This window comes from Dromiciops gliroides, chromosome 6 (assembly GCF_019393635.1).
Source record: "Dromiciops gliroides isolate mDroGli1 chromosome 6, mDroGli1.pri, whole genome shotgun sequence".
In the NCBI taxonomy this organism is placed as follows: Eukaryota; Metazoa; Chordata; class Mammalia; order Microbiotheria; family Microbiotheriidae; genus Dromiciops; species Dromiciops gliroides.
In genome coordinates this window covers 249,815,569-249,831,076 of record NC_057866.1, presented here as the reverse complement: position 1 = coordinate 249,831,076, position 15,508 = coordinate 249,815,569, and the positions used below count along the sequence as shown (strand labels likewise).

General features: G+C 38.7%; 1 protein-coding gene across 5 annotated transcripts in view; it reads left to right on the top strand.

Moving 5' to 3' along the window:
- PTPN13 (protein tyrosine phosphatase non-receptor type 13) overlaps nucleotides 1–15,508 on the top strand; it is a 235,606-nt gene that overhangs the window by 172,789 nt on the left and 47,309 nt on the right. For 2 of the 5 annotated variants that reach the window (XM_043971895.1, XM_043971898.1), the window contains 7 exons: nucleotides 824–967; nucleotides 3,117–3,210; nucleotides 4,268–4,353; nucleotides 5,507–5,657; nucleotides 7,641–7,855; nucleotides 7,934–8,032; nucleotides 13,233–13,594. In XM_043971895.1, the coding sequence (XP_043827830.1) occupies nucleotides 824–967; nucleotides 3,117–3,210; nucleotides 4,268–4,353; nucleotides 5,507–5,657; nucleotides 7,641–7,855; nucleotides 7,934–8,032; nucleotides 13,233–13,594 (1,151 nt within the window). The remainder of the gene's footprint in view (nucleotides 1–823; nucleotides 968–3,116; nucleotides 3,211–4,267; nucleotides 4,354–5,506; nucleotides 5,658–7,640; nucleotides 7,856–7,933; nucleotides 8,033–13,232; nucleotides 13,595–15,508) is intronic. The other 3 variants (XM_043971899.1, XM_043971896.1, XM_043971897.1) reach the window with 2 other exon arrangements.

Sequence of the window (15,508 nt, the reverse complement as noted above, 5' to 3'; positions counted from 1 at the left end):
CTCCTCGGCCTCAGTTTCCACCTCTGCCAAATGAGGGGTCTGTTGCCACTGACCTCTGAGGTCTCTTCCAGCTCTACCTGTGACCCTTAGACCTTCACTCACTAACTGCTACTGTGTTGTTTGCTAACTGAGAGAAGTAAGAGGCTTTGAGCACTAACCCTAAAGCTCATGTTATCCTAGAAAGCTTGCAATGAACTGCATGCTGGTATAAATGGAGGAAGAAGCTAAGGAAGATCGAAGGAACAAAATACAGCTTTATAATTTTGTTTGACAATTCATTTGCAAAGGAGGATAGACAACACAAAATTTTACTTTGAAGAATGACAGCATGTGCCCAAATGAAAAGAATGTTTTAAAGCAACATACGTGGCAATATCTTCATCCTGTATATTTTATATGGAGTAGATAAAATCCAGATATTTATAAGAACGATCAGTGTGTAGAAGTAAGGACAAAGAAAAAACTAGGGCTTGACAAATTTTAAAGTCATTTAAAACATTTTCCAAACTGGGAACGACAGGGTAATAGTGGAATGGGCCCTGGATGATGGTCAGAGACCTGCATTCAGGTGCCAACCCTGCTGGCTGCCAGAATTGTGACTTGTGGCAAGTCACTGGATTCCTCCCATTTCCTCATCTGCTAAATGATGGGACTGTATGACCAATGCTGATATTCTATGAATCCACTGTATCCCATAATGCCTCATTTTGGCTTATTCTCCCCCTGCCAAAAAATAAAAACAAAAAACAAAAAAACAAACACTAGAATCACCACTAAATCATTCATTTTGACACAGAAAATCCCTTGTTTGTTTGTTTTTAAGGAACCTTCTTCAATGAGTACATCCACCAAAATGAATTTTAAAAAAAATTCTTCAGCACCTCCTAAGCCTGGAGATATCTTTGAAGTTGAACTGTCTAAAAATGATAACAGCTTGGGAATAAGTGTCACGGTACTGTTTGAAAAGGTTTTCACATGTTTTCTTTTGTTTTCCATTTCTAACAGTAGGCTGTCTTACAGTGGGGCCACATTTATTCCAACCCACTTGTTGAAACTTCCCATTTCTATAAACTGAGGCGTACTCAAAACCCCAGGTGGTGGAGGAGGGGGAGAGCCTCTTATTTTCTTTGTTCACTTTTTTCCCCTACTCCCCTAAGAACAAATTTGGAAAAATCCTCCTTATTTTCCTCAAGGATTTATAGGGATTTAAATTTCACATTTGCTTAATCAAATGATGCCTCTAAATCACTAATGATAGCCACTCCCTGCAGTCGGACCATTTCTTGCAAAAGCAAAGTATTGTAGAAAACATTCTTTTCCTTATGCCACAAATCATTAACGACCAATTTCCACAGAGACTTACTTCTGTGCATGCTTAGGATTGTCTTTGAAGCAAACAGGGTTATTTGTTGGTATAAATCTTATGTGTACAGAGATGAACCTATAAATCTGTGCTCACAGCCTTAGAATGTAAAGATTTCTTAAAATAAATATTTAGTTTCTAACTAAAGTATTTGCATTTGTATCTAAACGGTCTGACACGATATTCTTTTAAAGCTCCGTAAGAATAATAAAATAGAGGTAATTTTTATTTATTTATTTATTTATTTTTAGTGAGGCAATTGGGGTTAAGTGACTTGCCCAGGGTCACACAGCTAGTAAGTGTTAAGTGTCTGAGGCCGGATTTGAACTCAGGTACTCCTGACTCCAGGGCCGGTGCTCTATCCACTGCGCCACCTAGCTGCCCCTATAGGTAATTTTAACATTTATAGATTAGTTATCTAATACAGCCCCAAATAGATCAAAAAGTCATTTTAAAGCAATTTGAAAATATCGCATAAATGATACTGGCAAGCAAATAGTAAACCATTTATCAGAAGAAACCACGTGTAGCATGTTTAGCTACACTTAAACTTACTCTATCCATTGACTTTCCTCTTCCTTTAAATTGAATTGTCTACCTGTGTTGTAGAAGCATATAAAAGCCACATATTTTATTGAAGCAAAATGAACCAATCAGATTAATTTCATTTGTAGTGTGTGAAAACTTTTCAATCTTAGGACTTAGTATTTACTTTCAAGTTAGGATATTTGACCTGAATAAAGCCACAACAACATTAATAATCAAAATAATGTGGGCAGCTAGGTGGCACAGTAGATAAAGCACCAGGCCTGGATTCAGGAGGACCTGAGTTCAAATCCGGCCTCAGACACTTGACACTTACTAGCTGGATGACCCTGGGCAAGTCACTTAACCCTCATTGCCCCCCCCAATAATCAAAATAATAATAGCATTTATATAGCACTTTTAAGGTTTACAAGGTGCTTTACAAATGTTATCTCATTTTGATCCTCATAACAACTCTGGGAGGGTCATTGTATTTATTATTCCCATTTTACAGATGACGAAACTGAGACAGGCAGAGGTCTAGTGTCATGCCCCAGTCACACAGCTAGTAAGTGTCTGAGGCAGGTCTTCCTGATTCTAAGCCCAGTACTCCATCCACCACTATGGTGCCACTTTGCCTAGAGTGACACCATGGTAGAGGAAGCCAGCCATGTGTGACCCTAGGCAAGTCACTTAATTTCTCAGTCCCTCAGGCAACTCTTTAAGTCTGTAAGTTGCAGCAAGAGTGCAACTTGGACTCATACAGGAGTTTCTTCTTTGGAAGTGCCCTGTACCAATGAAATCTTATATTCAATCCAATCTCATATGATAGAAAAATGTACATTGTTATTGAGAATACTTTCAAATAGCCATAGGCAGAAACTAATCTTGCATGAATGTCTTTCTGACTGCATTCCTCTATAATCTGATTCTTAATGCATGATATATAAACATCCAAAAAGCAATCTCCATGCAGAAATATGCTCACCATGTGACAAGAAAGCTTAGAGTTTTCTGATTTGAATACAGAATTTTGCCTAATAGAAACTCCACATTATCAACATGTTAAAAGCATCTGGGCTTGTTATTTTCGTTGGTTTTATAAGTCAGTGTATGTGCTGAATTCATTCAAGACTGTTCCTTTGGTTGAGATCATATGTAATTTTGAATCTTAGGAAAATTGAACGTGATCAAGACATTTCTTATTTTCATGCTTCTTTTCACGTAGGGAGGAGTAAATACCAATGTAAGACATGGTGGCATTTATGTGAAGGCTGTGATTCCCAAGGGAGCAGCTGAATCTGATGGTAGAATTCAGAAAGGTGAGTTACTTTTTTTTTTCCCCTCTGTCCATCACATATGTAAGAAATGAAACAATAAAACTGATATAGACCTTCTAATTCAAAATATGGGGGGTGGAGAAAATGACTTAAAGTGTAAGAGCAGAGTTAGAATGTATCTTGTTGCCATTCTAGAAATCTTCTCAGTACTAGCTTAAAGTCTAATTGCAGAAAATTTTCATTTTAAGTTTTGAATTTGCCATGCAGTCAATTGCCCTGATTCCGTTTCATGGAAAGGGGCAGAGACAATAACTTCGTAGCAACAGTGGCCGTGTTTCAAGTATGTTTTCACCTGGAAACATTTCCAACTCCTCTCCTAGTAGCTGAGTTTCAGTTGTAGACGGTCTCTCTTTGTGGTTTGGGCCAATGTTTTAGTCACTGCATGTCAGGGTCTAACTGTGGCCATGTTTCCCACTGACCTGGTTATTCATGATTTTTTATTGTTAAGTCATTTTTCAGTCCTGTCTGACTCTTTGTGACCCTACTTGGTATTTTCTTGGAAAAGATACTAGAGTGGTTTGCCATTTCCTTCTGAAACCCATTTTGCAGATGAGAAAACTGAGGCAAACAGGATTGAGTGACTTGCCCAGGGTCACATAGCTAGTAGGTGTCTGAAGCCAGATTTGAATTCATGAAGATGAGTCTTCTTGATTCCAAGCTTGGTGTTCTATCTACTATACCACCAAGTTGCCCTAGTTGTGGAAGACATGGAGCTAAAACTTGGTTTAAAGACATTTTAGTGATAATAAGCTGGGTACTCTTGTAGTTATAGTTTTCTTGGGGAAAAATTCATGCAATACTTTTTTTTGTTTGCGGGACAATGAAGGTTGTCACTTGCCCATGGTCACACAGCTAGTAAGTATCAAGTGTCTGAGGTCAGATTTTAACTTAGGTCCTCCTGAATCCAGGGCCAGTGCTTTATCCATTGTGCCACCTAGCTGCCCCCATGCAATACTTTTGAAAGGCTACCATATGTAGAATACAAAATCTTATCAAATTTTCTCAATTTTTAACCAAATCTTTTTATTTTTATTTTAAGGTGACCGTGTTCTGTCTGTAAATGGAGTTAGTTTGGAAGGAACTACACATAAACAGGCTGTAGAAACATTAAGAAATACAGGGCAGGTAAAAGATTCTTTTCCTATTTATTAATTTACCAGTAAAGTACAATATATAAACACCAATCTCTGTGACATTGTACAGTTTGTCAGCAAATCTAGTTGACAGCCATTCTCATCTCTTTTTTTTTCCCATTTATTTTTCTACCCTAAGGTCAAACATGGTGAGCGCAGGTTTGGAATTGTGGAGGGGAGTGTTCCCTTTCTAATTTTCACCTTAGCCCAAAGCTAAGATCATCAGGAAGAAATTTAAACTACAAACATACAATCTCCCAGTTTTCTATTATATTTAGCATGGACAGCAATTTAGAGATATTCTTTTAAAAAGCAGCTATTTGCTTCACTATTAGGAAGCCTGGGTTGTTGTAACATTAAGTCTTTCTATGCTTTTGTGCCAACTGTGGTATATCTGAGATTTTTACACAGATATATTTTAAAATTTGAGGGGGGAGGGGGGCAATGAGGGTTAAGTGACTTGCCCAGGGTCACACAGCTAGTAAATGTCAAGTGTCTGAGGCCGGATTTTAACTCAGGTCCTCCTGAATCCAAGGCTGGTGCTTTATCCACTGTGCCACCTAACTGCCCCCCACAGATATATTTTAATGAAAAATACTAGTGAGAGAAATTGAATTACTTGTCTGAGGCTTCTTAGTAAGTTATCATAAAGACCAGAATGAGACACCCATCTTTAAAATATCAGTATAGCCTTCTTCCTTATTGTTCATTTTCTGCCTCCATCTTTTTGGTGTTGTCAAAATGCCTTGTAATGAAAATGACCCTGGATTTTCCAAGATTATGCTTGTGACTTAGGACTTCTTCCAGACCCTGCTAAGTTGGAAAGGATTTTAACACGAACCCCATAACAGAATGTCTTCTGTCTGGAAGTGCAAGTCTAGCCAAATTTGGACAGACTCATTACTAGGTTGACCACAGCAAATTTTTGGCCACAACATTTTAAAGAAACAATCTTCCAAGGCATAGGAGATCTTTAACCTAGTCATTGGAATATCTATGTTATTTGATTCATAGATTTTTAAATTATCAAATAAAGTGAGTAATGTCAATTGACTTTTAAACTATCATTCCCAGAAAGCCATTGGAAAAATATGTTTTCTTGTCCTGAGTTTTAATTCACCAAAATACTGATTTTTTTTTTCTAGGTGGTTCATCTGTTGTTAGAAAAAGGACAGCCTCCAACAGCCAAAGTGCATGCACCAGTGACTCCACAGGGAACTCTTCTAGAACAGGCTGCCCTGGAAAAACCCATGAAAAAACCTACCAACACCAAAGACTATGATTTTGTTACTGAAGGTTAGACCTCCAAGAGTTATTATCACATCCTTCCTTTACATTGGTTTGGGTTCATGTTATTTATATATAAATATATGCATATATATTTGTAGACACACACAGTTAGAGATATATCTTGTTATAGATGTGTGTGTGTGTGTGTGTGTGTGTTGTTATTTTCACTTCACCTCACATGGAATAACCAGGCAGCCCACGCTTCCCCACACTGGCTGAGAGAAAGGGCTTAACCTCTCGGTGACCCAGGTACCTAGCTCTGCAATATTATAAGTCAAAAAGGCAGTTTCCAACACTGTGTATTTCCTATGTTGATAAAATCCTAAGTTTGGTGCAAAAAAAATGTATTTGAGGAGCCTCTATACAAATTAGAGCATTTAAAAATGTTCAATCCATTCCTGATGAGTCAATTATATGGAGTTATAAATTAAAGTTATATAGCTAATGTACTTAAGGCATTGCCTCGGGTATTTTAGGATTCTCAGTGAGATTTAGTGAAGCAATAGTCATGGGTATAATTAGTTGTAGGCAGTAAAAATGGGTTCATAGCATTATCTGTTTAGTGGCAGACCTTAGATTTGAACCCACATCTTCTTATTCTCTTGAAGCTTTTTTTTTTTTTTTTTGGTAAGACAGTGAGGGTTAAGTAACTTGCCCAGGGTCACACAGCTAGTAAGTGTCAAGTGTCTGAGGCTGGATTTGAACTCAGGTCCTCCTGAATCCAGGGCCAGTGCTTTATCCATTGCACCACCTAGCTGCCCCCACATCTTCTTATTCTCAATCCATTATTCTCTTCATTTTACTTCCTATTGTTTTTGTAGCCTGAGCATTTAACCCTTGGATTTTCTATTCCCATCAATTTCATAAAATGTAGACCAAAAGAAAGTATTACCTTTATCATTTCAGCAGCTTATTGGTTAGGAATACAAGACTTTGCCAGCTACTTCACCCCCTCATTCTTTTTTTTTTTATGTTTATTGATGCTTTTTTACACCATTCTTATTTCTCAGTGAATCACTTCCTCAGTGCCCCCCAAACATAATAGCTGTAAAATAAAAGGTCACAGACTGCATGTGACAGCATATATAACACTGCCCCATAGCCCATCACCTCTCTGTTGGAATCATAAGCTTAAAGGAAGCATTTCTATTTTTTCAATCAATCCCCAAATAATGGATACCCATTTTGTTTCCAGTTTTTTGCTACCACAAAAATGCTTTCATGAATATTTAACCTCATTCACTCTTCAAGAATATTCTAGGGGGCAGCTAGGTGGAACAGTGGATAAAGCACTGGCTCTGGTTTCATGAGGACCTGAGTTCAAATTTGGCCTCAGACACTTGACATGTACTAGCTGTGTGATCTTGGGCAAGTCACTTAACCCTCATTGCCCGCAAAAAAAAATACTCTAAAGGTAGTTTTTCCTCGTTATTTTATTGTTCCCTTATTTTACCAGTGGAACTTTTATTACTTGTTTTATCAAAATGGAATTAGAAAATATAAACTCACTCTATTATTACTTATTCCATAACTGGTTCATGTTTTTCCCTTACCATCCTCTGCCTTCTTTTTCCTTTTATTGGTTTTCTCTTCTCCTTTTTTTTTTCCTTCCAAAACCTTTTCCTTCAGAAGACTTAGCCCAGGGCCTGACACATAGGAGGCAGTGAAGACATGTTTGTTGACTTGGCATGAAACACACTGTTTTGAAAAATACCTCATCTTTTCTCCTTTTCCATAACTTTGTTTTCTTACCTATTTATTGGACCTCCATAGCAACTGCATTTCCAGAAGACCTTTGGAAGCATACAAATATGCACTTGTTTCTCTTAACGTGGGGATAGAATTAAGATCTGGGGGAAAATCGAATCCATATCCAGTGGGGATGGGCACTACCTCAGTGAAGGAGAGATAAACTAGTAAAATAGCAATACTTTTGGAGAGTTTTTAAAGTTTCAGATAAAGTAAGCTCTTTATTTTTTTCTCTTGCAGAAAACACATTTGAGGTAAAATTACTGAAAAATAGCTCAGGTTTAGGTTTTAGTTTTTCCCGTGAAGACCACCTCATTCCAGAGCAAATGAATGCCAGCATTGTAAGAGTTAAAAAACTCTTTCCTGGCCAGCCAGCAGCAGAAAGTGGAAAAATTGATGTTGGAGATGTCATCATGAAAGTAAATGGGGCTTCTCTGAAAGGACTCTCCCAACAGGTAAGTAACAAACACTTCTGAACAGTAACACTACGCTAGTTGAACTATATTTTAATTTTTAATCTACGTTATCTTTAGGACGTCATCTCTGTTCTCAGGGGAACATCCCCAGAAGTCTCTTTGCTCCTTTGCCGACCTCCACCTGGTGTACTACCAGAAATGGACACATCTGTTTTGGTAAGGCCTGTGAGATGGTATTTTTTATTTTTAAAGAAGTTAAATGTAGCTATCATGCATTGGTCCAGTAGATTGGTTTTATGAGTGATCCATGTTCTGGTTCTGCCATGAGAAAGCCTGTGATCTTAGGTTTCTTCATCTCTAAAATGAGCTTTTAAGGTCTCAGGAATCAATATATATATAGGCATGAAATTCCATTATCAAAAACTTAAAGCTCTACTTTATTTGTGCATTAGCCAGGGAAAAGGAACTTTAGTTAATTGTTTGTTATAATTACTGAAGAATTGTTTCTTTGGTTCTGTCTCATCAATAAGAATCTCAGGATTAGAAATGACTAAAATCGGGCAGGTAGGTGGCACAGTGGATAAAGCACCGGCCCTGGAGTCAGGAGTACCTGAGTTCAAATCCGGCCTCAGACACTTAACACTTACTAGCTGTGTGACCCTGGGCAAGTCACTTAACCCTCATTGCCCCGCCAAAAAAAAAGAAGAAGAAGTAGAGAGGGGGCAGCTAGGTGGTGTAGTGGATAGAGCACCGGTCCCGGAGTCAGGAGTACCTAAGTTCAAATGCGGCCTCAGACACTTAACACTTACTAGCTGTGTGGCCCTGAGCAAGTCACTTAACCCCAATTGCCTCACTTAAAAAAAGAAAAAAAAGAAATGACCAAAATCATCTCATCCTGTTTCTTGCCTCTAGGCACTATACATGTTTATTGTCACAATTTATATTTTTAAAGGTCTCTGGGAACAGAATTATAAGTTTGGCATTGATTGCTATTAATCAGAAGTCTGGCTTTGGCTCATTTGTTTCAACACAGAGTTGATTCAGCTGACATTAAAGTGCCTGCTGTGTGCAAGGTTCCGTACTCGGGTTAGGGATAGAAAGAAATAAAAAGATCAAACAATCTCTGCCTTCACAGATCTTGCACTGGGTGGGTTGTTGGACAGGGGGAATACAGCCTGGGATTTTTAAGAAGGAGCGAGATCTAACAACTCTAGGGTTGTGAGGAGATTATATAAGCAATAGGAAAGACTTCCTATAGGACCTGACTCCTGTAATGAGGCTGGAAGAGAACTAGGGTTTCTAAGAGAGGCAGCAAGGGAGGTAGCAGTACATTGCAGGCATTGCACGCATAATAGCCTGGGTAAAATCAGAGCCAAAAAAAGTCGTGCCAAGTTGAAGAAGCAGCTAGTGAGCTAGTTCATCTGGAAGATAGTAGGCGAAGAGAGAGGAAAGGAAATAATTTGGGGAAAGCAGGTGGGGGCCAGATTTGGAAACACTTGAAATGCCTGGCTATATTCCCCCTAAAGTTGCTGCCTGAGAAGAGGCAGACTACCCAACTGGGCCACAGTGAGTGACTTCTTCCACCCCAGAAGTACAGAAAAATTCAGCTGGTATTACACTGGCAAATAGCAAAGACAAACAAACCTACAGCTTCTGAGTATAAGAAAAACCAGAGATGTCTAGCCTGCAGGGCTTTCTGTCTTCAAGCAGCAAGAATCGAGGGCTCCCGCAAGAAAGCTCCAAGCTCCACTATAGGAATTTTGGAAGTCCTAAGAGGCAGCAGAGGCCAATACCAGTGCATCTCAGACCAGGATACCCCAGGGCTCTGAAGTTCCTAATATCTCATCCTGAGACACTATAGAGAGCCCTTAAGATCCAGCACACTGATCCTCACAGATGCTGGGGGAGCTTTACCCTGGGAAAGGGCAGTCAGTTCAAGATGCCTAAGAAGAGACTAAATAATGTCTAGCACCCTTGACCAGAAGAACAGCAGAAGGTAGAATTTGGTGTTGGCACAAAGCCTCCCATACAGTAACTAAAGCTGGAGAGTTTGAATGAACCAAAGATGCCAACTAGTATAAAAATATTTCAGGCCTAAATATACCTCAGAAAAGAAGTAGTTCCATAATAACTAGAAGAAGAGGCCCCGAAGAAAAGGTGGATTTTCCACTAGAGGAAATTAAGCAAAAGATTAAAAAATGAGCTAAAAGATGTATAGGAAAGAATCATTGTAAGAATTCTCTTAGAAGAGAAAGTGATAGACTACATCAAAGTTTTGGAATCCCCGAAAACTGGAATAAACCAAACAAAAATCATTGATTCCATGAGATAACAAAATAATTAGAACAAAATCAAAAGATTGGAAAAGTAGAAGAAAACGTAAGCTGACTTTTTTTTAACTCACCTAGAAAACATCACAGAGAAGCAATTTGAGAGTTGTTGAACTCCCTCAAATCCATGGTCCCTCATCCCCACAAAAGAAAACTATAATGTATACTATGTCAAGAATTATTCAATGAAAACTTCAAAGATATATTGGAGGGACAGCTAGGTGGTGCAATGGATAGAGCACTGGCCCTGGATTCAGGAGGACCTGAGTTCAAATCCAACCTCAGACACTTGACACTTATTATGACCCTGGGCAAGTCACCTAACACCAATTGCCTCACCAAAAAAAAAAAAAAAGATATTGGAACTAGAGGGCAAAGCAAAGTTAGAAAGAATTTACCAATGATCTCCTTAGAGGAATCACAAAAAGGAAAAAAAGTCCTAAGAACTCATAACCAAAAGCTAAAGAAGAATCCTATTCTAATGAAGAAAAACTACAAAGGGATCTGGAAAGAAGCAATTCAAGTGAAAAGGAATCAAGGGTCAAAAATCACAGCTTCTAAATAAAATCAAAGGAGATCTTGGAATAAAATATTATAATACTATAATCTTACAGGAGGCAGCTATTTGGAGCAGTGTATAGGTTACAGGCCAGGAGTCAGGAAGACTCATCTTAAGTTCCAACCTGTTTTGACACTTAGTAGTTTTGTGACTTTGGGCAAGTCACTTAACCCTGTTTGCCTAAGTTTCCTTATCTGTAAAATGAGCTGGAGAAGAAATGACAAACCACTCCAGCATCTTTGCCAGGAAAACCCCAAATGGGCTCATGAAGAGTCAAACATAACTGAAAAGAACTGAGCAACAATAGTCTTACAGCCAAGATTAATTTACCTTGCAAAGCTGAGTCTTATTCTTTAGATAGAAAATAGATATTTAATGGAATAGAGAATTTTATATTATTTCTCATGAAAGGGGCAGATCTGGGTAAGAACTTTTGAAAGACAAACTCAAGAGTACAGAGAAACCTAGAAAGATAAATTTATTTGAGCAAATGGGAGGAAACTATATGATGATACAATGTTAGCATTCTAAAAGGGTGGCAAGAAAGAAGCATCCCTTCAGAACTTTAACGTTTTTCAAAGGATCTTGAGGAAGTTTCATAAGAAAAACAACTGAAGGGTGTATTGGTTCTGTTCTGAGTGTCTTAAAGGGGAAAGAAGAGGTAGAGTAAAGGAAATAGGCTAGTTCTGGGAAACAAGAATAAGGAAGTGGAATTTCTGTTTCTCATAATTGGGGTATGCAAGAAGAGTATTCCAACAAGATAGAAGTGATGGAGGGAGCATGTACCAAATGAATCTCACTCTTATCTGAAACAGACAAAGGAAGGTTAGACAAACACACACACACGCGCGCACGCACACACATGCACACACATTCAGAGTTTGATTTAGAAATACATCAACTCAACAGAAAAACAAATAGAGACAGAGGGTGTGTGTGGTAAGAGGGAAGGGAATCCTGGAAAGGGAATAATCACAAGCCAGACAAACTTCCAGATCCTGAAGGGCTGATGAAAAGGAATGGGAAGGAATCTAAGGGAGTGCCTATCAGTTGGGAAATGGTTCATTGAAATGTGGTCTCTTACTAAAATGGAATATTATTGCATCATCAGAAATGAGAAAAGAGACTATTGTGGAGAATCCTAGGTAATATGACCTGTTACAGAGTGAAATCAGCACAACTGGGGAGCAATTAAGGAAACAACACTGTAAATAAAAAATAATTTTGAAAGTCTTAAGCACTTGATGAATGTAATGACGAGCCATGTCCCCTGTATACTTCCTATGTAGTATTCATTCACCTCCAGACAGAGAAGAGTGAATCTCAAGAAATTCTACATTTGGGGGTGCATGGCCACTGTGCAGATTCATTTGACTTGGTTATATTTATTTGTTACATATATTTTTCTTTCAGTTTTTAAAGGGTGGCAAAGAAGGAGGGCTAGAAATTGCAGAGAGGTCAGCAATACTAATAAGAGAAAAGGGGCCATTGAAACATTTTGTTGATACACAGAGGGGAACAGAGAAAAGCACAAGCAGGACAGTTTTGAAAATAATGTGTGCAATTTATTATATATTGGGGGGAAGTAATAATAAACATTCACAGTTCCATATATAATCCTCTTTTTGTGTTCTGTTGTTTTGTTGTTGTTCAGTCATTTCAGTCATATCCAACTCTTAATGACCCCATATGGAGTTTTGTTGGCAGAGGTTTGGAATAGTTTGCCATTTCCTTCTCCGTTTCATGATATAGATGGGGAAACTGAGGCAGTGTTAAATGACCTGCCAAAGGTAACCTAGCTAGTGTGTATCTGAGGCCAGATTTGAACTTAGGAAGAGGAGTCTACCTGACTTCTGACCTGGCACTCTATCCACTGTGCCACCTCACTGCCCATATTCATTCTACTATGCTCCTTTTGATGGTTTTAAGAGTGGGAAAAGATTTTTGTTAAATACCCAGCTCAGGAGTGTGTATTTGCCTAGAGGTAATAGGAAACCACTAAAGATTTTTGAATAGGAGATTGCATTGTCGGACATTGGAAATGTTATTGTTTAAATTGTGAGGTCTTTGAAATATTGACTAAGGGGAAATTTGTTGTGAAATATTATCACCCATTTCATTGACAAGAAACTGAGGGTTAGAAAGATTGTAACCACCTAAGTCAACAGAACCTAGCCCCTGGCCCTGTTCTGAATTTAAGTTCAATATTCTTCCCCTTCTTTCACATTGAAATAGAGCGATAGGAATGGACAAGGATATCCAACCAAGTAGGATAAATCACATATGATACCTAAAACTTTAATTTTTAATTATACAAAATGACTAGCATGATATGACAGCATTTTTGTTTATTCCAGGAATGCCGCTTGGGATATGTCTATCCTAAATGCCATAAATTGCATTTTAAGGGAGTGTGGTGACCTTGGCAATCAGTCTACTGGGCAAAGTGTTTTTTAAACTTCGCAGCAATTTACCCGATACATAAGTGCTAATTGTAATAGATGGCAATCTTCTTTCTCTTTTGCAGACTCCACTACACTCCCCCATGCAGATACTTCCAGACAGCAGGAAAGAAGCTCATCAACTGTCACATGGGGATCATGGCACCAGTTCAGATGAAAACGAACTCTCTGACAAAAGCAAAAAGCTCTTTCACTCCCTTTCTAGGAGGGATAGCTATGGTTACAGCAGTGGAAGTGGGGAAGAAGACTTGGCAGTCACTCCCACCCAGATAACAAACACTAACTGGAATTCAGCTTCTCCTCCACTTCTGAGTAGTATGGTACCATCAGTGAACAGCCGATACGAGACAAGCGCCCAAGAAGAGGTCACCTCTACCATGTTTTATTACCCTCAGGAACTACCCAACAGACCAAGCTATGAGGACAGGTATGGTCCATATTTTTTGCAAACTGTACAGAGTATTTTATTCTCATCACCAATAGCAACCATAGCAATATTACTTCCACATTTCTAAGAATGAAATGTGTCCGTGTGTACCGCATGGCTAGTTACCACCTGCCTTGCTGGTCTGACTGAACAACAAAACAGTAATTTCCTTAAGCCACTTTTATCTGAAGTCCTACCCCCAACTTGGATGAATTTCATGTTTATTATATTCTTCACAGCTCAAATCATAGAACCAGAATGTATTCATGTAGGCACAAAATAAGAAAACTTTCATTTTTCCAACCCTCTCATGAAATACTAAATAAGAACTCTATTGTGAACTCTCACTTTTCTCTTCCTTTTCCTCTTCTCTTTCTTTTCACACTCCAGTATAAACTGGACCTTTGGCTTCTCAGAAACATCTACAATTTAATTATTATCACAGAGCAAAAATATATGCCTTCAAAAGTACATATGTGGGGCAGCTATGTGGCACAGTGGATAAAGCACTGGCCCTGGATTCAGGAAGACCTGAGTTCAAATCCGGCCTCAGATACTTGACACTTACTAGCTGTGTGACCCTGGGCAAGTCACTTAACCCCCATTGCCCCGCAAAAAAACAATAACAAAAAAGTGTGTGTGTGTGTGTGTAAACACACATATATATAAACATACATACAGATAGATAGATATAGATGTAGGCGTAGATAGCCAAAAAATAGTCTGACTTAGCTACAAATAATCTTTAGAGGATTTATATAAGATAGAATATTTTTTAAAATGTAAATAATCAAGTGAACAAACATTTAAGTTCCTATTATATGCCAGGCACTATGCTAAATGCTGGGGATACAGTCCCAGTGCCCAGGAGCCCCCAGTCTACTGGAGGAGACAACATGCAAAGAGGTATAAACAAGCTGTGTACAAGATAAATTGGGAGCACTCTCAGAGGGAAGTCCTAAGATTAAGCAGGACTGGGTAAGGCTTCTTTTAAAGGTGGGATTTTTGATGCAACTTGAAGGAAACACCGGGGAAACCAAAAGATGGCAATGGTGAGGAAGAGAATTCCAAATATGTGAAATGGCCCATGAAAATGTTTGGAGCGTCTTGTGCTATGAAAAATAAAAAGGTCCAACCTTGTCACTGGATCAGAGTGTACAGGAAGAAAAGTTTGTGAAGATTAGAAAGTAGGAGATGGGGCATTTCATGATTTTAAATTCTAAAACAAAGGATCTTTTGTTTGTTCCTTGAGGAGATAGCTGCTGGGGTTTATTAAATAGACAAGGGGGGTAGCATAGCCAGACCTTTAGGAAGATCAGTTTTATGGCCGAGTGGAGAAAGGACTGAATTAGGGAGAGACTTGAGGCAGGGAGACCACAGGATATCCCAGTAATCTAGTCATGAGGGCATATATACAAAAGATGTCATGAAAGTATAATTAACAGACTTGGCAACATCGAAGGAGGAGGGGATGAGAGAAAGTGAAGATGACAGCCTAGGTTGGGAACTTGGGTGACTGGGGAAATGGTGATATCCTCACTAGTAATAGAAAAGGAAGCAGGGCAGCTAGGTGGCACAGTGGATGAAGCACTCACCCTGGATTCAGGAGGACCTGAGTTCAAATCCGGCCTCAGACACTTAACACTTACTAGCTGTGTGACCCTGGGCAAGTCACTTAACCCCCATTGCCCCGCAAAAAAAAAAAAAAAAGAAGAAGAAGAGAATGATAGCAAAGGAAGAGGACTTCTACAAGTGATTAGCTATGGAAGGGAGGAGAGTTAGAGGATGATAGCTAGTGGGGATGGATAGAACCAGTGAGAATTTTTTAAGGCTGGAGAAGGCATGGGCATTTTTAGTCAAGAGGAAAGCAGCCAATAGAAAGGAAGAGATCAGAGATTAGTAAAAAAAAAAAAA